This window comes from Falco peregrinus, chromosome 3 (genome assembly GCF_023634155.1).
Source record: "Falco peregrinus isolate bFalPer1 chromosome 3, bFalPer1.pri, whole genome shotgun sequence".
NCBI classification, from domain to species: Eukaryota; Metazoa; Chordata; class Aves; order Falconiformes; family Falconidae; genus Falco; species Falco peregrinus.
In genome coordinates, this window is record NC_073723.1 from 115732969 (window position 1) to 115758854 (window position 25886).

Sequence of the window (25886 nt, forward strand, 5' to 3'; positions counted from 1 at the left end):
TATTTGTGCTATCGGCTAGCTGTGTTCTCCTGAAGGCCCTGTGTTTTCTGTAGGTCCTGCTTCAGCAAAGCTTTTGTGCGATGGTGGGTGAAAACACAGCCTGCGCTTTCAGTCTGAGCGGCTGGTAAGAGATGGTGGGCAACGTTTTCCCTGGCGCTTGGAGGTGTTTTACCCGTGCATCTCTACCGTGGCTTTTGGGGAGAATAGACCACTGTGAAAGGAAGCAGCCCTGCAGCTGCCCTTCACTGCTGACTCCTGCTCAGCTGCTGGCAGGCTGGGCTGTTAATGACAGATGAGCCTGTGACGCGTTTTTGGGAATGAATACTTGTTACAGCTGGCGGGATGGAGTAGTTTGTGGCATCACATGGCAGTTTGCTCTATAATTTTACTCCCTATTGCTCGGATGCCGCACTGATTGCTAGGTCTCTCTCTGAGCATGGAACTGTAGCATTTCTGATTGCTGCATCCCACTTCTCTGTGGCTGCATTGTGAGCTTGGATATAGCCCTGAGCACTCAGCAGAGCCTTCTGCTGAATTTTTCCACACACCCCCCTCAGTTCTGTGTGTGTGTGTGTGTGGCTGCTGCTTCCCTTTCTGCTAGTCTTTTGGGGTTACATAAAAGCCAGTCTCTTTCTGGCCATTACAGCTACATGGGGGAGTAGTTACTGCTGAGAGAAGCTTGAAATTTGAAGCAGAGTTGTCACAGACATTAGAAAGAACAGTCAGTCTGCGTTGGCAAGCTACTGAGTTAAGTCTTATTTCATACTGATGGGAATTTCAGATCTGATTATCTCCTTTCTCCCTCATTCCCAAACCTGCTGGTGTGTCTAATCCCCCGATGGGTACTCCTAAAGGCTGCTCTCCAAGGCGCTTAGCTGAAGGCTTGGTCTCCTTGACTATGCTGCTTGTTTGTGTCCAGGCAGAGGATTTTTGTGAGCCCTGCTGAGGGCAGGGTGATTGGTCACCCTGATGTACTTGCAAATCAAGCCTAATTTCCCTCCCCTTCCCCAAAAATGTGCTCTGTCCTCCTTAGGTGCTTTGTGCTACACCAGACACTATGACAGATGATATCTCTGCTGGGGTCCAGATTTATTTGCAGATGGTCCCTGATCTAAGAGGTTGTGTGTCACATTGAGTGGGGAATTACCCAGGTGACTCCCAGTAATGCTATGCTAGCTGGTCAAATACCAGGGAGGAGAACTTGCCAGATCTCTCCCTCCAACTCACCTGTTATTTACAGCTCTTTGTGTGCGTTGCATACACACATCTCACCTTGTAGTCCTGCCTGCCTTCTCCTCTGCACCACCGTGTTGACTGTGCGATCTGCCTGCTGTACAAAAAAAAAAATTAAAAAATGAATAGGCTGGTTCCTCTCTTGCTGTGCAGTGCTGTTTTCTGCTCTGCTCCAAACTGCTTGTTAAGGAGTATTTGCTCTGAGTTGCTGTTTTCAGTTGAAAGAACTCGTGTTGGAAAGCAAATACTCAATCCCAAAATGTCCCTGTATTGCTTCTCAATACTTGTAATCAAAGTCTGTCTCCTTTATTGTTCGTAACAATTGTCCAATTCTACTGTGCCAGCCCTATTTATTAAAAATAGTCAATAAGATGCAGCTTTGTGCAAGGGGGTTATAGACTGGCAGTTCTTGTTTGAAACAAACCAATTGTACTTGATTCTAATCCAGAACTGGGATTCCTGAGTGATCTGCTACAGCAGAGCTCATGGGGAGAGCGGTCAATGACTTGCTGATAAGAAATCTTAGAGCAGTGCACTTATCTTGAATGTCATAGAATCCTAGAATGGTTTGGGTTGGAAGGGACCTTAAGGATCATCTAGTTCCACCCCCTGCCATGGGCAGGGACACCTCCCACTAGAATTTACCTCGTGCTTTGCTTGAAGTGCTGGGATTTGGAAAGGCAAAAATTGCAAGTCACAGTTTTGGAATTGGTTGGAGTTTTTTTTCCTCCCCTTTACGAGCCTGTGTTGCACCACGCTTGTTCCCCAGTGCCCCACGAGTATTTACAGAAATAATTACTGAAGTCAGAATCCACTTAAAAACTGGTGAGCAAGCCATTGGGGGCGAGAGCTTATTGCGGAGGGAGCTGCGTGTCAGATCGGCAGCCGTGCAAAGCAGCACTACACGGGGATCCTGCTTTCTTGGAGGAGTACAAGGTGTCAGAGACCACTGTGTCCGTGGTGGGAATGCCCAGGAGTTGATAGGAAGGGTGATGGGGAGCAAAAGCCCGGTGAATCCTGGAAATGAGTTGCCAGTTGTGGCTGGAAGATTGGTAGGAATGTAGGAGTGGTGAGCTCAGCTTCCAGGGCTTTTGTCGTGCTCAGCAAACTTCTTTCTGGGCCGGCGCAGGGCTGTGGAGCGGGCCAGGGCTCGGCAACGTGTGCGTAAGCATTTTGGGAGAAAGGAAATTATGAGGAATTCTGGCAATGCCCGGCTGGAGGTGGGGCAGCATACAGCTGTGGGGAGGAGAGGGGGAAAGAGCTACAGGGCGAAGCTGGGCCTTTCGGATGGTTTGGCTTTTAGTCACTGCCGTCATAACAAGGCTTGGAGCCTTCTTTGATTCAAGCCGTGACTTGGAGACTTCAGAGGAAATGCTTGCTGTGAGCAGGTAGGAAGGTTCTGATTCAAGTGGGAGAGAAAAATCATTTGTTACGGTAACAAAAGCCCTTACTTCTTGTTTTTAAGAAGGTGTGAAGCACGGCAGTTGGGAGGATGAGGATTTTGAACATCAATTGATGCAGCAGTGTTTGTGGATTTGGCACCTGAGCAGCTTCAGCATCAGCCCATTTCCTTACAGCTCTCCCAACCGGTGTTACTCTGCAACCAGCAAAGATCACTTAACTTCTTTCCTCACATAGCTAGCGCTGTGTTTCAGTTGGATGCCTTTCTTTGTTTTCCATATTCATTAGAAATCTGTTGCAGACAGTTTTCTGTTTCTAAGAGGCAGTTTCCTTTTACTTTTAACATACTTGATCTCCTCTCCCATTACAGTGGCATTGGGGCAGGTCACCCATGCCGTGTGTTTCTGGCAGCTGCTTAAAAACAGCGTGTAGACCCCAAACTCTACTGCTGAAACAAATTTAATCTTCAACATTAATAAGCAAATGGAAACACTTATCTTTGCCTGATAGATAAGGATTTTTTGGCCTTGCAATTCATTTAACTTGCTTCTGAATGGTAGGATTTAGTTATAATGTATGGTCTGCGGTAGTTACGTGACAGTGACTAATGCTGATGACCAGTCTGGCTAGCTGGGGTGGAAAACTGCTGTGCTGTCATGCCCTGACCACTGAAAGTAAAGCGGTTCTGGATGGCCCTTGCTTGGTAGCATGCTGTCAATTGGCTTCTTAATGACTCTCTTAAAGAATAAAAGCAAGAGCCTCCTGGAAAGCTTTTTTAGGTCTGTCCGTTCCTTGTTTCATTTACTGTGCATCTTCCCTGCCCCCAGCCGTACGCTGTGTGCTGTCTCTAGGGTTTTCCTTCCTCCTTCTGCCTCTGCTCTTGTACCTTGTCCCTTCTCCACACTCGATTTTCTGCCCCACCTGACTGCTGTTCTTGAAATACACTGCTTAGTTTCCAATCCAGACTATTAATCTTTGTCCCACCTACTCGTGAGGCATGAAGGTTTTACAGGAGCCCATTAGCTGTTACCTCTGTACCTACCCTCCAAAGACATGGAGAAAAACGTTCTTCTGGGGCCAGTGACTGCTCTTTTTGCTAGTGTTGGCACCAGGCTCTGGTTGTAGGTCCCAGGCTTCCTATCTGCCCGCCTCGCCCTACAAAAACATCTGAAACCTTGAAGCTCTTTGCCCTTCCGCTCAAGGGAAGGAAATTTTGCTTCAAAATGCTTCTTATCCCAGAGGCTGCTGGGTGAGCAGAAGGGTGGTTGTCCACAGCCCATCCTGTCCTCTGTGCCTCGCTCGTCTCCAGCGCTCCGTGGGGTTAATCTCTTGGTGTGACTGCTGCTTGCTGGATCCTGACTGGTTTTAGGAGCAGGAGCGCGGCAGCAGAGCCGTCCAGTCGCCTTGAGAAGAAGCGGTGCTGCCGTACTCTTGTGAGGAGGGCTGTCGTAGCGATCACAAGGGCGAAACTCTTGATTCTGCAGTGGAGTGTGGCAAGCTGTGCTGGGAGGGTGGGGGTGGCTGGCAGGATGAGCTAGGCTATAAAGGGAGTGCTTTTCTTAGCCCTTATCTCTGCTGTCTTGCACCGGTGCAAATTCATACTGTACGTGTGCTGTACCATTGTTATTTTTCCAAAAAAACCCCAAAAAAGCAACTTTCAGCACTAGTCCTTGCTCTTAGTTTCAAAACATGCGTTGCAGGCAAACACTTTCAGTGGGGATGCATGTAGACAACATATTCTGAGCCTTTGTTTATTTGTGGGTATTTGGGGCACTACTCCATTTTCTGCCCTGTTCTCCCCGTACTTGCGGAGGTTACTACTATCTGTGCCTGTCTGACCCGGCTGCACGCTCACATCTCAAAACCCACCCACCCCCCTCTTTACAGGCTTATTTTTCCTCTTGCTGTTTTCCTTCTGTCTGTCCTGCACCTTGGAAGGTTTCCAGCCGGGCTGGGTGGACGGGCTGTCCGCTCTGGCCCTGCAGATCCCACCGTGCGTGCTCGCGGGCTGAGCCCTGGGGAAGCACGGGGGAGAAGCTTGATGCAGGCAGCCTGCAAATGCTGCCTTGTTTATGAGAGCTGCTTGTTGGTGCAGACTGCAGTCTGGGGGGAGCTGGGAAAGTTTGTCTGGCATAAACCGCTAAAGCTGACAAAAGATTGTAGGGCTTGGGCTGTAATCGATAAAACACGGGGTATTTGGAAGCGAAGGTCAGAGTCCTTCCTTAGTTCACCCTGTTCTTTAAATATCCCAGCAGTTACTGATGGCTGCTGCAGTGCTTGGACACGGTGAAGAACATCATGGGCTTCAGTCCTCGGAGAGCCTCTGCTTTTATTTATTTGGATGCAGATCTCACACCCCTCTCCTGTGAGGTGTGCGGTTTTGGGGACCCTTTCCTTGCACAGGAGCCAGCATGTGAAATCCCTCATGTAGAGGCGTTGCAAAATGGCAACCTACATCTGCTTGTCTGGGAGATATCCCAGCGCCTGGTACGCTGCTGCTCTTGAACTCCTCTGCCTTAATGGGTCAAATTTAGCAATTCAAAATCTGGGTTGTGAGGTAATTAGGAGGGATAATGCCCACTTCTTCCTCTTAACACCCTGATAGAAAAGCATCCAGGAAGGACTCCTGGACCTCAAAGATAAGCTGCCAGCTGCCACAGAGACTATCAAAGGGTGGCTCAAAGTCAAGAGCAAACAGCTGATTTTTTATGGTTCTTGGGTTTTTGCTGTTGGTGACAGGAAGCCATGTTCCCCAAGCTGTTAGCTTCCTGTTTTATTTTTACACCCAGCCCAAGCAGATCAGCATGCCTATCACATGGGAGCTGGCTGCTTCTCTTGGGTTGTTCCTCAGCTGACCTAGAAAAGTGATTCTTTCCCCTTCTAAATTAATCAAGAAGTTGGGATGTATTTGCTTTCACTTAGTCTTAAAGATTTCAGGCATGTATCGTGCTCCTTGTTCTGAGCTGTTTACCCAGGTTTCCTCCTCTCTTTTGGAGGCAGATGATCTGAGAGGGAGCCGTTTGTTGCTTCCAACGTTTCAGCCTGTTAGCAAAGATGATTTTTGTTAGTTCAAGGCACTGACCTGCACATAAAAGAGTTTTCTGTCCAAAGCATAACTTCCGGACACTTATGTTTTTGTCTTTTATTTTATTTTATTAATTTTTTTTAGAGAACTGGAAGTTTGTCCTGACTGTTGTACAATCAATCTTGACTTCTTTCTGAGCACACTCCAGTCCTGCATCCTGATTAGAGCTCCCTCAACTTTAAACTGCCGTAGCAGGAAAACAATGGTCCAGTGTAAACCTTGGCCCCGGGGGATTTCCCAAGGGAAGAGGGGTGCAGCCTGCAGGATAAGGAACAGTCACCAGAAAGTTTCCTGGTCAGCTGCAAGCGCTTCCTGTTGTTTCAGGAGAGCCCTGCCTGCTGCTCTGGGAGGGAGGCACCAAACCTGCTTTGGTGTGCCTGGTTGTTTTGGGGTTTGGTTGGGTGTTCTGGGTTTGTTTGTGTTTTTTTTTTTTTTTTTAACATCTCCAGTCTTCATCCTCTCAGTTAAATCTCAGTTTAATTTATTGATCGCAAGTCTAAAATTTTTCTGAAGAAGAGCTTGTAAGACTCGCCAAAGACGCCGTGCGTGAGCACGGGAGGAAGGAGACTGCTCAGAAGCGGCGGATGGGTAGGAAGGGAACAACGGCTGTGGTAATGCCAGCAGCACCTTGCGTGTGGGCGAAGATGTGCAGTTTTCCATCTCTGCCTCTGTACCTGAGCTGGTGGGGCTTCGCTGTCACTGCAAGTCGTAGAACAGCAGGGTCTTTATTTCTGATGAACCGATTTTATAAGGGTGGGGAGGGGGGAAAGAAGGCTTATAAATAAAGCCATTTGAGAGCAGGAAAAACGAACACCATGGCTCTGGTGTGCCTGGAATTTGCGGTTGAGTAATCCTTTCCTGTTTCTTTTTTGGGTTGTTTTTCATCTTTCAGAACAGTGCCTGAAGCAGGTCCACCATGCCGTTAGTAACGAGGAACATTGAGCCAAGGCACCTGTGCCGTCAGACGTTGCCTAGCGTTCGAAGCGAGCTGGAATGCATGACCAACATCACCCTGGCAAATGTCATTCGACAGCTGGGCAGCCTGAGTGAGTACCATGGCGAGCCTGCGCGTTGCCCTCAGGAGTCGCTAGTGCTCTTTATTTAGCTCCCTTTCTACTCTCGTGTTCCTATTTCTCCCCCATCTGCCTTCCCTGGGTAATGCTAAAATGTTTTCCTAAAGAAATCTGATGCTAATTTCATATCCCTGGTCCCACTGCCTTCCTAGCTAAGAGAAAATGGGGAGGGGGGTGTGTGTATGTGTGTGTGCGTGCGTGTGTGAGAGGCTGCAGCGAAACTGCAGATGGAAGGATGGAGCACAACTCAGGCTTGTAAAATGGGAGGCTCTCCGAGCAGCCAGGATCTTGTGTCAGAGAATGTGCCTGTAATTGCACGCGCTACTAAATGGAGCTTGACTGTGTTGAATCTACACTGTGTCAGTAGTTTTATTTTTTTTTTTTTAATGAAAGATAATTAAAGCGCACATGCAGAAGCCGCCTGTTTGCCCCTGCTGTTTGTTGCGTTGCAAGACCCAAAGTCCCCAGCCTGAGCCAAGCGTTGCCTCTGGAGTATTGGGGGTTTGGGGCCGCTGGCTCAAATGGCAGCGCGAGCTATAAGCGATGCCTAGCTCAGCTCTCCAGTGGGCTGACCAATAGCCTTGTGAAGGCTGGAGGGAAAACATGGCCTTACATGCCGTAGAAGAAACAAAGAATTATTTGTGGTCTCTCCAGGATGAGTCCTTACTCTGTTGAAATGCTCTGGATTCTGATTAGCCACCTTTGCCCTTGAAGCCAGACTTTGAAAATCAAATTAATATATTGTTTAGTGGCTCTGTGGTGTTTGCAAGCACTTCTGCTTGCTCTGCAAAGCAAGCCCCTTGTCTTCCACCATAGCGTGAATGTGGCAGGGAAAGTTTCGGTGCAGTCTCTTTCCAGCAGTGAAGACCATGGCTGTCGCTAAAATCTGGGCCTGTGTTTGCTGCCAGTCGGTATCACATTCTGTTGGGTTGTAGAAATGTCACTGCACAGGCAAGACCAGTCTCCCTGCTCGCGTTCAACTGGCCGTTGTTGTTCATTTGTTAAGTCTCATAGCCAAGATGGTCGTGGAGTGTGAGTAAAATCCATCTCGTGCATGTGAAATGATGAGGAAGGAGGCAGTAAAGCTGTGCAAATCTCAGCTGCGGAGGAAGCTAATCCCAGTCCAAAGGCACACAGTGGGTTAGTGTGACAGAGCCGTGGTGGGATCCTTCAGGTTTAGACCTTCTTTGCACAGCTCAGATATTCAAAGCTTCTCTGCTTCTACCTCGTCAGAGAGGGTGAAGTGCTGGAAGCCAAACTGCAGCCTGGTTTCTTTATTGGGAAGGTACCCTGGGAGCCTCGCTGGCGATGCGGGGAGGGAGGTGCGTGCCGCTGGACCAATGGCAGGTTCCTTGAGGAGAGTGCTGGAGGGGAAACTCGGGAGAGGTGGCTCTTGCTGACACTTGCGTGCTTGTCTGTGTGCAAGGGGAGCGAGGCGGGTGGGGAGGAAATGCTGAGCACCATCTCTTACCCGCTTCCCTAGGGTCAGCAGTATTTTAAATGAAGCAATATTTAGGCTAACTGCTACAGAACGCTCGCGCCCAAATGACCAAACTCCTGCCCCCTCCTCCTTTTCTCTCTCTTACTTCTGAAAAATAAATCCGCTCCTTCCTCGTACGTTGAATATTACAGGAATGTAAAGCAGGTTCAGTAGGCTGTGACAGCCCTGTCAAGTGAATAATCAGCCATGCCTAGTGCACCACAGTCTCTTTACAAAGATGCAAACATAAATCTTGTCAAACTTTCATATTCCAGTGAGTTTACCCTTCGTTACTATCACAGCTGGTAGCACTTTGTATAAGTCGACTGTGCGTTTCTGTGTGATTTTATAGAATCCACAAGCTAAAGATGGAAAGACCTATTAAATCATGCTGTCTGTCTTCCTGCCAGTGCATGACAAAGATAATTCTGATTGTAAGCTGCACTTTTGCAGTCAAAGTAACTAAACCAAAAAATTAATCTCTGCCTTACCCCATCTAAAAGTGTACATGAAACACAGAACGGTATGTGGCATGCTGGATGGTGACTGTACAGGTGTGCTGACACAGGCAAGGGAATATGGAGCATCCCTTCTTCTCCTTCCAGTGTTAAGACTGGTATATGCAGTGCTGTTTATCTATTATTTTATGCTTGAAATGTCAGTGTTGCAAACAAAAAACTTTATTTTTTCCCTAGCACTTGTTGCAGTTCCTAGTGAAATAGAGAAATTACTTTCAGTTCTCATTAAAGTAGAAACCAAATTGCAACTTTCTCTTTTTTTTTTTTTTTTTTTTTTTTTTTTTTCCTGAGCTGTTGCTGGGAGGTCTCAAATTATCCCGTAGATAAATGTTCGCTCTCTGGTCGAACAGGAGGTCTGGTCTTGCGCTGATGTTGAACACTGAGAGCACTTTATGAAACCTGGCTATGGCAGGAGCTACTTGGCCCTTAGGTCTGCAGAAATAAAATCCTTCTCGTGAGTGTGGGGAAAGCTGGTTGGGCTTGTTAATGAAGCGTATATGGAGTTTGTATTGTCTAGGAGAGTGGAAGGAGAAGGTCAGCTGAAGTTAACTTCTAGCATTTGCTTTCTACAAACACTTCAAGCTGGTATTGCCACCAGAAGGGGTGGAGGAGGTTGATTTTTAACCTGGCTGGTTCCCCGTACTTGGCAGTGTAAGGAGAACTGCATGGGAGTATGAACAAGTAGCTGATATGTCAGTTTAGATAGCTGCGAGTATTTTTGCAGCTGGGCTTCGGGGGATGCCCTCGCATTGCCTTGTGGAAGGGGTGCTTGTCTTTTCGATGTGACTCATTGCAGACAACCAGATTTTTCAAAATTGCTGTTAAAGTTAGGCTTCCAACTGGTTATCCTTCCCTGAATGTTGGAGGGGATCTTTAGGAGTAACAGATTCCAGAACAAACTGTTGACCATATGATGATGCACTTCAAAACCAGACTGCTTATTGGGAGCAGCCTTGTACTCAACAGCCGTGGCTGGAAATGTTTCCCATCAGTGGGAGCTCCATGGGCCTGTGTCTGCTGTCAGTGCCAAGTCTGTTCTGATCAGCCTTGTCCTCGGAGTGGTTAGGGCTCCCTGTCTTGGGTTATGCCTGAGAGCAGAACAAAAAGACTGTTCTCATCATAAGTTCGTAGGGTTTTTTTTTTCCCAGTTCTCCCATCTGTCTACCTGTGGTCATCTCTTGTTGCGTGCATAGATTTTTAAACTCTTAAGGACAGGGGATATCTTTTTGTTATGCTTCTAAGTGGTGCAGCGAGCTCCTCATCCAAGCCCCTAGGCACTCTCGCAGTCCAAAGGATGGATGATGTTTGTCATAGCAGCCCACTGGGCAATCCAAGCTGTTAAAGAGAGAATATCCTTGTTTGAGAAGTTCCCCTTTGGTTTTGATTTAGAATAAACGTGAATGCATCAATTTTTCAGACACTGCCACCTGAAGGAACAAAAGGGTCAGTGCTTTCGTCTGTGGTTGGAGCTCAGGCTTTAGGATCAAGGACTGGGTCTGCTCTCTAGTTCCAGAGTACTTTGAGCTTGTAAATATGTGCCAGTTACCCTGGAGGCAGGCCTGCTGGAGACTGGGAGCCTTTGAGATTCTCCAGAGCAATAAAAATCTAACTGTATTTGCTTGTGTAATAAACACGACAGCAGAGAATCTTAAAGGACCTACAGACCCATGCAGATTCAGACCAGTACAGTGTTGTCAGCCCTCTTTATTTCGTTACTTTAATAATGACTTGAAAGTATGTCTTGATTGTTTCTTTATTGCTTGAAGATCCCTTGGAAATGTCAGGTTTTGGTGGAGCAGAGCGTTTTCTTCCTGGATGTTAAACTCAACCCTGACAAACTTGAAAAGAAGCGTGGCTCGGTCTGTCTTTCTTTCTTCTTTCTTCAAGAACGCCCACTGGGAGACTGAATATGGTCTGATGCGGCTCACAAGGGTAATGTGGACACTTTAATATTCCAGGTAAATTTGCAGAAGACATATTTGGAGAGTTGTTTACTCAAGCCAACACCTTTGCCTCACGGGTGAGCGTTCTAGTCGAGAGAGTTGACCGCTTGCAAGTCAAAGTCACTCAGCTGGATCCCAAAGAGGAAGAAGGTAACGGAGTGGAGCGCAGTCCTTGCAGACCAAGCGTGGTATAGGTTCTCATTGAGTCAGCGTGGTTGGTTCATGCACACAAAATGAACATGACACTGCGATGGGTGTTGGAATGTCTCCTCTTGGCCTAAGAGGGACAGTTTCCAGAAAAAGCACCGTGCTGCTCATGTCATGTGGATAGCCTTTCTGGCTGAGTCTGGATTGGCTTGTTAGCAAAGTCTCCGTGTGGAAACTGGCTTTTCAGCAGTTTGATAGCGGTGCGCTTCTCAAGGCTTGGTCACAGGAGTTCAAAACCATATCGGCAACTCTCAAGAGAGCCGTGTCTATACAGCAGTGGATCTTGGCACGGCATGATCTGAAATTTGCTGAGTTTCCCAAGAGATCTGTGGGAAAAGGAACCTGACCTTAAGAAGTGCTAAGCATGCCAAGAACTCCAACTGAAATCAGATGTTCACTACTTGGTCTTCAGTGTCATTGGCCTGGGTCAGGCTGTTCTTCACTTGCTCTCTCCTCTTTCTTACAGTCTCCCTACAAGGCATTAACACCAGGAAGGCCTTCAAAAGCTCCACTACTCAGGACCAGAAGCTCTTCGACAGAGATTCTCTCCCCGTGCCTGTCCTTGAAACCTATAGGACCTGTAATACTCCTCCACCTCTCAACATTCTCTCACCTTACAGGTATGGCTGCAATACCTTCTTGGCCCGTTGCTCCCTTGCGGAGGAGTACCTCTTCCTCCCAACCTGCCAAGGAGGTCATTTCCCACCTGTGCTGTATTGAAGTAGCCGTTTACAATGGGAAATTGAGTTGCTAAACCGAGATCCACCAGGAAATCTCCGTCCTCCGGATTACATGAAACTTTGCTTTTGGGGCTGTACAAATGAACGTAGCTAGAAAATTATATATTTGGTTACCTGCTGTCAGTTTTGTGACTGCCTTGGGGCAAGGCTTGGCTGGCACTGCATAAACATGCTAGGTGTTGTGCAGATGATGCATTTTTCTTGTGCTTCTCTGTAGCCCCATGGCTCCTCTCCAGAAAGCCGCAGTGCAAACTGCAGAGCATACATCTGTAAATGGCTCTCACCCAGGTGGGTGCAGCTGACTCCTGTAGATCTGGAGATGCTTTCTGTGGCCTTCTGTGCCTGGTCCGAGACATCCGATGTGACCTACGCTGGCTATGTACTCAGTTCTCCTGAGCAGTCCCACTCTGATTTCATCTTGTAGGTAGTAGAAGTAAAGGGGGTCAGAATACAGAGACTTAGCCCACATCCATAAATATCTTTTGAACAGGTAAAAAGTAATTACAGATAGCTGGAGGCAGCTGTCTTCTGCCAGACGCGGCTGCACTGCAAAGTAGGAGGAGAGTGTGTGTGTGTGTGCGCACTCACTTGTGAGTTTCAAGGACGCTGCTGGTCTGATTTAGGGTTCCTGAGCTGGAGAAGGCTTGTTGGGTTTTTTTTTCACACCAGAAATACAACAGAAACAAGTGGGAGTTGAAGTGAGAGACCTGCTGCTCTCCTGGTGATTGTTCAGAGCAGCTGAGCCCTTCAGGTGCTGAGTGATGGGGAGTTTGTGTGAGGGCAAAAGCGGTGGCAAGTGGGAGAGCCAGGAAGAGTGAGGCTGTGGGTTTGCAGCCTGTTCTAAAATGGGGGACAGAGGCGAGAGCGGTGTGTTTGACCTACTCGCTGCAGACTTTTAAAACTGTCATCTGGGGTTGTGCTTTGTGTTTTCTTTGGGCTTCAAACAGATGCATGACTTGGTTCCTGTTTGTGTGTTTTTCTTTCCCCCTCCCTGTTCTAGGGATGATGGCAAAGAGGCGCTTAAATTCTACACAGATCCTTCATATTTCTTCGACCTTTGGAAAGAGAAAATGCTTCAGGACACCAAGGATATTATGAAAGAGAAGCGGAAACACAGGGTGAGGAAATAGGAGATCTCTGCCCATAGAGGCATGTCAGGGAAGCATAGGAGGTGGGAAGTGTTAATAAATCTTGGGCTCCAAAGTTGCTATCCAAAATCCAGGTTTTCTCTCTTAAACTCTTTAGGGATCAATTCAGTGAAGTTTTTATCTGGTTTGCTCTCATCCTTGTTAATTAAAAAAAGAAAACAAAGATACCCTTAATCTGTTTTTCCAAATGCCACTGTCTTTGTATGGTTATAATGGCTTAATTTGTAGTCCTCAAACATAGCGCTGGTGCAGTCTGCAGGGGAGAAAGTTGTGTTGGAGTCTTTTCTGCACTTCTGATGCTGCAGAGGGGGTCTGGTTGGTGTTGAAGCAGTGCAAATCCCACTGCCCCAGCACTGCAGCGTGTAGAGTGGTGTAATAAATTCTACTGTGGAAGAGTAAAGAAAGGAGAAAATGTCCCTTCAGGAGTGCAAAACTAGGGCCTGATGTTAAATCAGGGGCAAGCAGGAGGCTTAACAAAACCGTTTAAGCTGAAAATGCCAGGTAGAGTTGCTGGTTTGGTTGCCTGGGGATTTGGACCCATGTTTACCAACACTGAAACTTACACCATAAAAGATTCAGTTTGAGCATACTTTATTTAGCTTTTGAGCAACTGGAGTATTAAATATCAAACCAGATCATGATTTTTCAATCAAAATAACACAGGAGAGATTTAGAGCACGTTAGAATGCAGAGCGCAAGGGTGGCTAAAGCCCGTTTTTTTGTAGACGAGTGTCCATATTGCACCCCAAAGCACTTAACAACAGCAAGGTGATGGTGAGATTTGGCAGTCTTGACACAGAGGCCAAAAACTGAATTGATATGGGAAGCTGAGCTTTCACTCTGCCCTCAAGGTGGTCGTGCCAGGGAGTAACGATGGCATCGTGTCTGGGCTGCACCGGGGAAATCTGATGTCTGTCTGTTTTGTTTTGGGTTTTTTTTTTGGTTTTTTTTTTTATGCTATCTGTGCTCCAGCTTCTTTGTATGGGAGATCTTTGGAGCTTGCAGCAGTTGGGAAAGTAAATTAAAAATCCTTGCCCTCTTTGAGAATGTATCTTCTTGAAACTGCTAGGAGTCTGTCATATCCCTCCCTATTCCCAGTGAGTTTAAAGCGAAATAAGGCTTCTGTCTGATTCCTCCTCCCTTAGAAAGAGAAAAAAGAGAATCCGAACCGAGGAAATGTGAATCCGCGGAAAATCAAAACCCGGAAAGAAGAGTGGGAGAAGCTGAAAATGGGACAAGAATTTGTTGAGTCAAAGGACAAACATGGCCCTGCTGGGTAAGCAAGTCTGGGGCTCTCTGCTCAGCTCCCCAGTGAGGGGGAGCGGGCGGGCGTTGTTGATTGTAATGCAGTTCACCCTGCTCTGCAGCTTCTCCAGATCCGCTGCACAGTGCGGATCGATACTGCCACTAATCAGATTCTCCAAAGTAAATCCGTCTGCTGATTTAAAATTTGCTAAATACATCAGGGAGCTGCACGGTTTGAACAAGGTGGCAGGAACAGCTTTTGTAGCAAGTCTGCTGTCGGCTGCCTGTTTTGTGGGCATGGAAGTGTTGAGAGCTTTGGCTCCCTACCCCATCACGATGCCCTTCCCATCACACCTAGCCTCTGGGCCGTACGCTGAGGAGTGGGGTGGCATCTCGGTGGTATTGTGTGACTGCTTTGTTACATTTCGCAAATGGCTCTTCACACCCTAAAGTTGAAGCGGGGGCTGTCCCCATCCAAGTATTTCGAGCTACAGATCTCTCTTCAGCGCTTCTGGCTTGGGAATACATTTAACTTTTGACACCAGCAAGGCTGGAAGCAGACAGAATTCCCCACAATGCACTTCTCGCTTGCTCTCTCCTTGCAGCTTCCTTTCATACAAGAAAAATCTCTCTTTAAATCACACTCTCCAGCTAAAAATAAAACTTGCTTTTAGTTTAATAGGAGAACAGGTTTGGTTTCTAGCAGAGGAATCGAGCAGCACAACAGCACCGTTTTCTTGCTCCTCTCTTCTCTCATGTGAGCATGTTCATGCATTTGAATTCACTTGAGGTCCAGAGCGCCCACGAATGGGGTGGTTCCACCACCCCACAGGGAGATGAGCTCATTAAAAGTTCAGTGTGAGAGTGGTCTCTTGCTCTGGTACCATTTCAGTTTTGGATACTTGCTTTTAATGGCATCACTGTTTCTTGGGTTCCTTTTTGATATTCTATTCTCAAGCTTATTTTTTGGCATCTTTGAGTGCCTCTTTTTTTTTTTTTTTTTTTTTTTTTTCTTTTGCTATTGATGCCCACTGTAACTGGGAGTCCTTCAAGTCCAGGTTGGTCAAAATACTTTTATAAGTGGTTTTTTTCTATAATCAAATATTAAGAAAAATATTTTTTTATTTTGGTGTTTTCTTGTTCACTAAGATATATACTCATGCTGTTCTGGTGTGTGATAGCCATAAACAAACATGAGAGCATATGGACAAATTCTAGTTGAAGAATTATGCAGAGCAAACTAAAACAGCTGGACATGGTTCTTCAAATAGGATGCTTTGAGAAATAGAGAGTTTTTTATTTTTTTTCTTTAAATATTGCTTTAAGGTTTTGTGTGTCCTGTTGTGGTGGTTGATAAGGTCCCACCTAACAGCAGGTCCCACTGTGCTGGGAAAAGCCATTCCTGCTAGAAAACCTCATTTCTAAACCTTGCAGGTTGATCCATCCACGTGGTTAATATGACTGCTGGTCGGTGGTTGAACTGCTGCACTGTGGTTTGTTGTAACCCTTCCAGGAGGCAAAGCCGTTGCGAGCGAGGGGAAAAATGAGCTTTAGACACTGCCTTGAACTCTTTAAATAAATTGCTTGCCTTGCTTTCACTCAGGTACCCCTCTAACATGGTGTATCAGAATGGCAGCATCGGTTCAAACGAAAGCATGGACGTGAACTGCTACCCGCCACCGCCGCAGACTGACTCTATTGTGCCACCACCTCCTTCGTTCCCAGATGACAGCCTGCCTCCACCCCCGGTGGAATTTAGGTAAGCCTACGGGATCCCTTCTGTCACCAAGGAGTAGTAGGTGGTGTAAAAGGATGACATGAGACAGGCTGAGATAGTTCAGCATAGCTTCCTAACGGGTGTTGTACGGGAACCAGAATGCTCCTGTCTGGAGGGAAAGTGCAACTGCAGGCAGGGACGGAGGCACAGGCAGCACAGCTCTCCGTAAATCCCAGCCACTGCCGTTGTTCACGTATAGAAGGGGAAAATGGGCTTGGGTGAGAACTAGAGTAAATTTACCTTGCTTTCAAAAAGACCAGGATCCCAATTAATGGTCTGGCTCCATTGCATGGGTTTTCCAATGCAGTTGCTCCAGAGCGTGTAACTTACGTTCCCGATAGAGCTTTGCAAAGAGTGGCTTCTTTCACCCTTTTTTTTAATTTATTTTATTTTTACCGTTTGCCCTATGATCTTTGACAAACACACAACATGGGCCCTGAAGATGTAGATGTAGTTAAATTTAAAGGACTTGTGCACACCAGCTGACTTCTTCCCAGAGGTGCTGGTGCAAGTTCAGGGCAGCTGCTTTGTATCAGATGAAATGGTGACTTCTAGTCACCTCTAGAGATGAGAATTATGTTCCAACAGTGGCTCAAGACGCAAAGAGTGAAACAAGAGAGTAGCCTTTTTTTTTTTTTTTAAAGGCAGTAAAATAGAGTCAAGAGTAACAGGAGGAAGTGTGTCTGATAGATGGGACTGCGTTAGCTTGTCTCCATCTAATCCAAAGGCAGCAACGCTGCAGAAAAGGCTCTTCTGATGTGTCAAAGAGACCAAGCACTCCACTCTGCAGCATGTTCCTCTAGGGCAGAGCAGAGCAGAAACGAGCTTTCAGATGAAGCTGAGGCTGCCTTATGCAGTTGCTTAGATCTCTGCTTAGCCACAGAGATCTCCCCTCTCTGGTTTTGTTTTGGTGGTTGTTTTTAAAGAACCCTGGGAGCTAGGTTTGATCTCCAGTAGTCTGTCTTGGATCAGCACTGTGCACTGTTAAAAATGGTGACGTTTTTGTGGCGAATGCACTTTATTTTTCTGTCTTAGCATGGGAGGGGATGTCACTTCAGGGCTTCCTTTACACATATGTAAGATATTACAGTGTCTTATGGGCAGCAGTGTTTTCTGGTGTAAACACGGCTTCCATAAGTGGGAGATTCAGTCACTCATGAATCGGTGTTTTCCTTAAGAGCACATTGGGTTTCCTTGTCTTCCTCTTCACTCCCCATGGCGAGCTATGAGACATGGCTGCTGCACTCCAGCTCTGAGCCATGGAATCCAGTGAAGAGATCTGTTCCTAGCAGGTGTTCAGAGCATATGCTTTCCTGGCACACCCACCAGTCCTTGTGCGATTTATCATGGTAGATGTCCCCGCTTGGCGTGTCATAAGTCTGACCTCAGCATGGAGGGGTAGCGGCTTTCATTGCTGCAGGAGCTCTTAAGCCAGGAGGCAGCTCTGGGCTCAGACATGACGCCTGGCCTCTGGCGGAGAGGTGAGATGGCTCATGTTCTTGTCAGCCTGGGAGATGGGACGAATGATAGCATTTCTGCCAGTCCCCAGAAGCTTTCCTTTGTTCTCGTGGTGTAGGCCAAAAGAAACACTGCGAGGGAACTAAACCCAAGAGTGAAGTCTCATGGAAACACCAGTTAAAGCTGGAACTTAGATTTTTGTCTGGACTGCAGCAGTCACACATGATTTGCATTAACATCGAGATTGTACGGTCTAATCTGGCCTCACAGCTAATAGCCTTATGTCTGTCTCCTTCTGTTGCAACAGCTATCCTGTAGACAACCAAAGAGGTTCTGGTTCTGGAGGGACCAAACGATCCAGCCTGGTTAGCCCAAGCCACCCGCCACCAGCTCCTCCGATCGGATCCCCCTCAGCGGCCAGGCCGGGCTTTGCTCCTCCTCCGGCGCCACCTCCGCCACCACCATCAGTGATAGGAAGCACCCCGCCTCCACCGCCCCCCTTGGGCTTCTCGACCCCGGGAACCCCACCACCACCCTCACCCCCTTCTTTCCCTCCTCACCCTGAGTTTGCTGCCCCGCCACCCCCCACCGCCCCCTCCAGCAGTCGATTTTTCCAACATGCTCCCACCTCCGCTGCCTCAGCTGGGCAGTGGGAGTGCGCCGCCTCCCCCGCCACCACCACCTCCTCCAGGCCCACCACCTTTGTCTTCCAGTGGCCTGGATGGTCCCCCACCCCCTCCTCCACCCTCAGACACCTCCTCCTCCAAGCCCAAGTCATCCCTGCCTGCGGTTAGCGATGCCAGGAGTGATCTACTTTCAGCTATTCGTCAAGGTAAGGTTTTGTTTCAGTACCAACTTTCTCCTTTGCTTCTGTAAAACCCCACGGTATCCGAGTGAGAGCCGTCACACGAGCAGTGGTGCGACTGCCTCGCTGCTTGAGACCTGTCCCTTGTGGTCCTTCCTTGTCTACCCACCCTGATGACCACCTCAGCAGGTTTTCTGCCTCCGCCTGCAGTTTGGAGACTGCAGCGCTGGAATTGGTGTGGTCGGTGCTTATGAGTGGATTGAATGGCAGTGGTGTTAACCCCTCAGCGGAGCACGGAAACGATTTGCTTCCCATTCCACCTGCCCACCCAGCCTGTCTTGGCTGTCATTCACCATCAGTGTTACCCCACAGCATGTCCAGTACTCGCTGGCAGAGGACAGGCTGCCTTGCCTAGAGGATTGTGTCAAAGGGATGGCTGCTTTGAAGATTTCAGTGTGACCAAAGCCTTTGCATGATCCCCTCTGTTGCCTTCTTCCCAACAGGCTTCCAGCTCCGCAAGGTGGAGGAGCAGCGGGAACAGGAGAAGCGGGACGTTGTAGGCAATGATGTGGCAACGATCCTGTCACGCCGCATCGCTGTGGAGTACAGCGACTCTGAGGATGACTCTTCGGAGTTCGATGAGGACGAATGGTCGGATTAACCACAGTCCCATCCCCGTCTCCCCCTTCTGTCCTGGGTTAACATCTTAAAGAATCAGGTGGCCAAACCTTCCACCACTTCCTTTTTCATCCCGTAACCAAAGATGTGCCAAGGGTTTTCAGACAACCAGCAGCATATCTCCCTTCTCCCTCCCCCTCTGGCTTTGGCAGGACTTTGTGCTCTGCCTTTCCAAAAGGCATCATGGACGCTGAGGATGCGGTGTTGGGATTTAGCTGGAGGGGGTGTAACGGTTGCTTATTTAAAAGAGAGCTAAACCTTCAGATTCTCGATGCCACCAGGCAAAGCACATATAAACCCTCCATCCTGAGGGATTTTTAAAGTAAAGATGGATGATCCTGTTGTGGCCGCGTGGCCTTTCAGATGAAGGACATTTTCAGCTAGTTTTCTCATTGCAACAGCAGACAGTTGATCTGATGGCTCTTCTTTTCCAGTGAATACTGGTAGTACTGCAAGAAAATGGGCTTTAAATGTCAGTTCTCTGCTGCATCCCACTGTCAAATAATCCGGTTTTGGCACTAGTGCACAATTCTTTCCCCTCTGACCCCCTAGTATTATTTCCAGACTACCCTGTGTGGGGTGCGCTTCCTGGCTCTAGGGCTGTGGAGTGCATTGGGTGCAATGTGAGGAGGGACTTTTTTTATTTTAAAAGCTGCCTTTACCTTCCTCAAATCTCCTGGACTGCTTTGCCAAGTCTGCCGAAGGAGACTTGCACAAAGGGATGCAAAGCCGGGGCAGAACAGTTGCTCGGCCTCCCGCTTCTGGGAGAGCAGAGCTGCTGCCCCACTGAGACACATCTGTGTGGTCAGCACTGAGCGGTGGCGAAACTGCCCTTTGCTGATTTCTCCAATTCATGCTGAGAGTGTGTTTAAAAAAGAAAAAAAAAAAAATAAAAAAAAGTGCCTAGAGCAGGGAGATGGTGTGGGGAGGGGTTCTCTGAACACCAGCCGCTTTGGTTGCCTTTGGCCTGTTCAGGGCAATGCTGCAGTCACTTTGAAGAGGTGCTTTTTCTAGCCGGGTGACCATGCTTTTTACACAGGGACTTGAGTAGCAAATGCTGGTATTACCTTTGCTTCCTCCTCCTTTCCACCAAAGGAGGGGAGTTTGTGTGCCTAAAAATTTCTTCTGTGTGAATTGAGTTGCCCGTCAGTTAACATCGGACCTAACCTCTACGTTGTTTCCTGAAATTTTGTTATTCTAATTCGTTAGTTAATTTTAAGAAAGCATTTCTTCTCACTAACCCTATGAGTTCCTCGGCTGCTCACTACAGATACAGTACTGGCAGGGGGAGAAAATGGTGAACTTGAACTAGCTGACCTAGGTTTTATTGCTTTTTTTTTTCTCTATTACCTTACGTAGAATATAAGCGTATCTTGGAAACCTAGAAACAAACACCCCTGATGTTACAGACGTGTATTTTAATTTGGACATGACTCTGTCAGGGTCATGCAGGAAAGCAATTCCAAAGCCTTTTGGAGATCGTGGGTCCAGCTGTTGTGGGGTGGGACCACCTGCATGTCCCATTAAGACCAACTCTCCAACCTCTTTGCCTTTCCTGTTGTACAGTATTTTGCCAGCCTGTGCCTGTTCTTCTCTGGCTTGCCTTGTTTAATGATGTTGCTGGTACCTGGAATGCTAGGCCCAGCCCGAGGCGGCCACGTTGCTGGAAATCCTTCTTGGGGTTTGATTGATGGCTTCAGTTGGTGCCATTGGGTTCTTCCTGATTTCTTGTGTGTGCGCATTTTTAATCTTTGACGGCGCAGATGATGGCCCGGAGGATGGGCTTTTCTGGGGTGTGGGTCAAGCTGAGATCCAGTGCGACCCTGAGAGATTTACTGGATCGCTACACCGTCAGCTTTTGTCTGCAAATCAGCTGCTAGGCAGGATGCAAAGGGCGTAGACAGCGAGGCATCCTGATGGGCTGGGAACATCTGAGCAGCGCTAGTTCCAGGTTCTGGAAGAGGGAACAGACCCCTCGAGTGCTAGTGAGCCATTGTGCAGTGGAGGGACTTGGAAATGCAAACTGATTACTGCTGCAAGCTGCGTAAGGGGGGTTAGAGGAGAATTACAGCCTCTTGTTTTTCTGCTGTTTCTGTAAGCGTCCTCCTCTGGCTTCTCTCGGAGACAGGTTCCTGGGGAAAACGGACCTTTAAGCTAACCCGGGCTGACAGCGTTATCACACAGGGAAGCGAGGAGCTCGCAAATGCCAAACCTGGGTTAATTTTAAATTGCCTTAACTAGACTTGGCCCCTGTTGGGAAAGGGGAGCGAGTATTCCTGTCGCGTGAAATACAGAAAAGTGCCATATTCTCTGTGACCCAGATGGATGGTCTGTCAGGCAGGGCCGTGCCTCAGGGCATTAGGGACACGGTTGCCCCATGCGCTGCCTGTTGCACAAGGATGCTGTGTGGGCGATCTGGCATGGCTGCGGGTGGAGTCGGCTCCTCCGACTGCCTCGCCTGCTTGCAAGGTCTTCCTGGCAATGGGAGGGATGCTGCTTTGTCCGTGCAAGCCTGCTGTAACCACCCTCTGCTTTCAAACTCCCATCCCAAGGTGAGAATCAAAATGGCTGGATCTTAAACAGAAGGGTTGTGGACTGGTAGGAAAGATCGGTTGGGGTTTTTTTTATGGTTGATTTTATTTTTTTTTTTTTTCATCTCCATTGTTTGCAAAAAGAAGTGGTATGAGCCTAGCGTGGAGATCCCTGAGAAAAACTAGTGTAAAGCGACCGTCTTTGAGTATCGTTGCAAAATCACAGAGCACTGGGCCACCAAGTAAGCTTAATATTTCTTAAACCAGTAGGGGAAGAGGAGAGGTGCCAAAAACAACCTTTGCAAGACAGAGCAGCTGTGCCGTAACTGCAGGCTGCAGCCCCATGTAGACCGAGGGCCTGTGCTGGGCTCCCCTGCCATCTTTGTCATTTCATGTTAACTTACTCCTTCCTCCCCTTTTTTTTTTTTTTTATTCCCGTGTAAGGCTGGGTTGAACGGCACGGCGGGCGAACCTCAAGCATTTCACAAAGCCAAAAGCGAGAGCTGGCAGCTGGGGTCCTCCCCGCTCTCCACCTGCCCGGGGGGAGCCCCCGTCTTTCCATTTCAGCCCCGAGCCGTGTCCGTACGGAGGTGCAGAGCCAGAGCAGCCATTTCATCTGTCCTGGGAGCCGTTCGCTGGAGGCATGCAAGTTTGGGCAGGCCTTCCCCTTCCCGGCGCCACGCTCCTGGTTAAACATTCTCCCGGTGTCCTCGCCCGCAGTGCTTGGCTGCTGCTCCCGGCAGCCTCTCCCCCGCCGCCCCCCTGCCCGCTCGCTCGCAGGGAAAGCCTCGTCCCGGCTCCCCGGGCTCAGCCTGGAGCCTCATCCGCAGTCGGTGACCTTCACTGCTTTCTCCTCCTTATCAGACCCAGAGCACCAGACCAGAGCGAGGGATGGGGCTCCTGGAGGTCCCAGATGGCCGAGAAACTGTGCAGAGTGTCGTTTCAGGGAAAGGATTTTTTTTTTTTCTATTTTTTCTTCAGTCCATGAACTTATTTAACGTGCCTCTTTTGAAAGTACCTGCCCTTGACGGGCGCCGGAGGGGAGCTGGCTGGCAGGACCTTGCGTGGGGCAGATGCAGCTGCCCCAGCTCAGGTTTCCTTGCTGTGGGATTTCAGGGGGTGTGTGGTGTGTGTGCTTTCTTCTCTTCCTTTTTAAACAAAGCCTTGAATTGGGAAGTGGATCCGATTGTTTTTATTACTGTATTAACATTCATTTTAATTCATTTCAGAAACTAACCCATTTTTCTTCCTGATTAGAATGTCGTAGAATTAGACAAGCTGTAACCCTCCTGAAGTGCCTTATTTTCCTACATGATATAAATATATTTATAAGAGTAATTATTCCACTTGTATCTTAGGGGTTTATTGCTGAGCAGATGTGGTGGGAGGAGAGATGGGAAGCACCCTTGAAGGACCCAGCCAGGCTGGGGGTCGGAAGGGTGATGTTTGACGGATACTCTCAGGGTGCAGGGGGTTACTCACTTCAGACCAAAGGAGTTTCAGCAGTGAAACTCTGCTTAGAAAAAAAGAAAAAAGAAAAAAAAATACCACCCACAAAACAACAACCTCATGAGCAAAATACTGTAGACTTGTTTGGTTTTCTTACTCCTGCAAAATAAACACTGAGGGCCAGATTCTGCTGCCTCGCGTGCACGGGTGCAGCAGGCGTGAAGCTGCTGCTGCTGGGGGAGCGGAGCCTGGTCCGTGCCCGTACCTGTGCATCGCGGCGCAGACTCGCTGCCTCCTGTTTTCCCATGTAATGTCTGTCTGTGCTTTTCCCTGTCGGTTGCTGTGTAAGCCAGGCTTTCCTGCTGCTTTTTTTTTTTTTTTTTTTTTTAATAATCAGCTCAGTAACCCCTGGATGAAGATCCCCTTTTTTTTTGTAATGTACATGTAAAAAAAAATAAAATTTTTTTTGATTTTTTTTTTTTTTTAACTGTAAACTTGATAAAACCTTTCTCTCTGATCAGTGCCTGCGTGTGTTCCTCCGGGCATGTACTGGGGAGCTGCGGTGTGGTTTGTGGCACATGGACGTGGTTGGTTGGGGGCAGAGGGGCTGCTGCGACTTCTCTGTGTGGGACTTCGTCTGCCCAGCAGCACGGGGAGGTGCTGGGGCACCTGAGCAGCTGGTGCCTGTGCACCTTATGTCCTGCAGTGCATCTTCCAGGGTGTTGGGGTGTGATCTGGGGAGCCTGGCTGCATTCTGCATTTCAGGGAGGGCGCCCGGGCTGTGTCCTGTCCGCAGGTGCCTGGGCAGAGCGCTGAAGAAGCCAGCGGGTCCCAAGCTGTCTTGCAAACACCATCCGTGCAGAAGCCTCTTGCAGTACCGAAATGCAGCCGTGCCAAGGTGGGTTGAGGATTATCGATGGTGGTGGTTAGTGCTGCCGGCGGTGGGTAACAGCGCCAAGGAAGCTTTATCCAGGAGGAGCTACCAGCCTCCCGGGTGTGCTCCCTGCCATACGAAATGAGCCCATGCTCCATCTTGCAAGAGCAGAGCTGCTGCAGCTGGGGTGGGAGGGGGCTGCTTCTGCTTTTTTTTTTTTTTTTTTTTTTTCCCCTCTCCTTTTTTTTCCTCCATTTCAGCTGCTCAAGGTCCCTTCTGCAGTTAATCTGCCTGGCCCCAGCCGCAGCAGCGATGGCTCCTGGCCCTGTGTTCAGGTGCCTTGTCTGGGCTCAGTACGTGAGCCTGTTGTGCGGGTCTATTTTCTTGCCGGTCGGTGGAGAGCAACAAAAGGATCCGTCCCTGCTGCTCCTCGTCCCTGCTTTTACTGTGAGCTTTGCTCTGCCAAATTCCCTTGGCTTCTAGGAGACACCCGTGCGCTCGCTCTGCAGCGCTGTGCCTTTCTTGGCTGACAATAGTCCCTGGCTGCAAAACCTCATTAGATTAATTGGCCTTGCCAGCTTCTGAACAAGCAAGCCCTTTAGTCGTGCTGGGGCACGGAGGGCAGGGGAAGGAGGGATCTCTTGAGCTTCCACGCTCCCTGGTGCTGCGTGTCCTGGCTCTTGGCTCGGTCTCGAATCCGGGAGGAGCAGCCGGCGCCCCTGGCTCCCTGTCTGGATGGGTGCAGCTGTGGCCAGGGCTAACTTGGTGCCTCTGCTTTTTGGGGGTACACGCTAGCACTGTGGTTTTGGGGTACCAGCCCTTGAAAGTCATCTTTGGGGGTTGAGGGAGGTGTGTGTGTGGATAGTGGAGAGCGTTGTTGTGCTGGTTTACCCTCTGAAAAGACAGGGAAGTGCCAGGTGTGCCTTCCCAGGTAGCCCAGTGAGGAGATCAGAGGGTCCTGTGCTTCGCCCTCCACCTCCACCCGGTGCCGGGGGGGGCTCCTGGAGCCCGGGGAGCCCCCCCTGCCCCACGCTGTGCTTCTCCCTGGCGCGGGGTCTGGCTGGGTGCAGGAGGAGAAGCCCAGCCAGCAGTGCGAGGAACCGGGTGCTGGTGCTCTGGACGCCCGAGCCCTTTCCGTGAGAGCAGTTTCCTACGGCGGAGCTGCTCGGCCTGGGGGGAGTCTCCGGGGCACTGCGGAGCCTTGGCACTCTGGCCTTGGCCCCAGCCTTTGATGTGCTGCCTCTGCCTCTTCCACCGCGCTCACTCGGCAGCGCATCACAGCTGGCCGAGCTCCGGCTTCACAGGAGCCCCTGTCTCCAAAGACCTATTTAATTTTCTCCTTCAAGGTGGTGTCAGCAACACCCAGAAGATGCTGCCGGCTGCCTTGGACGAGTGGGCTGCGTGTCCTTTCCACCACTGACGTCAGCTTCTCTCCCTTAATTCCCCCTCTGGGACCAAAGCGAGTGCAGGCGCTGCCAGCTCTGATCAGCGTTAACAGCCTGCTCTCCCAGTGTGTGGCAGCGCTCTGCCTTGCCAATGTCACCCCCGACTCGCGCTGCCTGCCTTCGCCAAGCATCCCTGGGTGGTGGGAGAGCACTCCCCTCTTCCAACTCCCCGGGAAGGGCCCGCTGCCAGCAGAGAGTCCCCATTTCTTGCACGTAGGTGTGCTGAGATGGCAGCTCAGCCCCTGTAGAAATGGCTGACTCCTTCTCTCTCGCTCTCTTTCTGCCTTTTTTTTTTTTGCTTTTTTTTTTTTTTTTCCTCCCTCCTCCCTGCCTTTGCTGTTGCCTACGCGGTTGTGTGGGGAAGGCAATCGGCTCCCGTGCTGCGGATGGCTTTATCTGTAACTCTTCCATCTGCTCACAGCAGCTCACAAATAACCACGGGGTGCCAGAGGAATTATGTATTTGGAGCTCAAGTTTCTGCAGTCTGGCAGGGCAGCAGCTCTGCGCTGGGCTCATCCGCTCCCGCAAAGGCCAGCGCCTGCATGTGGAGCGCTTACGGCAGCCGGCGCGGAGCTGGGGCTGCGGCCGGGGCCAAATCGTGCTCCCGGGGCCGTCTCCAGGCCTGGGTGAGTTGGACAAAGCCCCAGCCCGAGCCAGCGTGGGGACCTGGCCCTCGGCAGCCTGCCCAGGGGGAGCAGAGGGTGCTGCGGGTCCTCGTGGTGTGAAACCACCTTCTGCCTGGGACCTTGCAGCGGGGTGAAATGGGTGCTGCAGGGTGCTGGAGACCAAGTGGCTC

At 49.3% G+C, this 25886-nt stretch overlaps 1 protein-coding gene across 1 annotated transcript in view; it reads left to right on the forward strand.

Annotated features, from left to right (window-relative positions):
* Positions 1-23288, forward strand: part of WASF2 (WASP family member 2) — a 33622-nt gene extending 10334 nt beyond the window's left edge. Inside the window, 9 exon segments of the mRNA XM_005238282.4 lie at positions 6612-6765; positions 10749-10883; positions 11407-11560; positions 12681-12798; positions 13974-14104; positions 15677-15832; positions 17616-17889; positions 17891-18140; positions 18617-23288. Coding sequence (XP_005238339.2) covers positions 6636-6765; positions 10749-10883; positions 11407-11560; positions 12681-12798; positions 13974-14104; positions 15677-15832; positions 17616-17889; positions 17891-18140; positions 18617-18774 — 1506 coding nt within the window. The 5' untranslated portion in view covers positions 6612-6635 and the 3' untranslated portion in view covers positions 18775-23288.
* The last annotated feature ends 2598 nt before the right edge of the window (positions 23289-25886 follow it).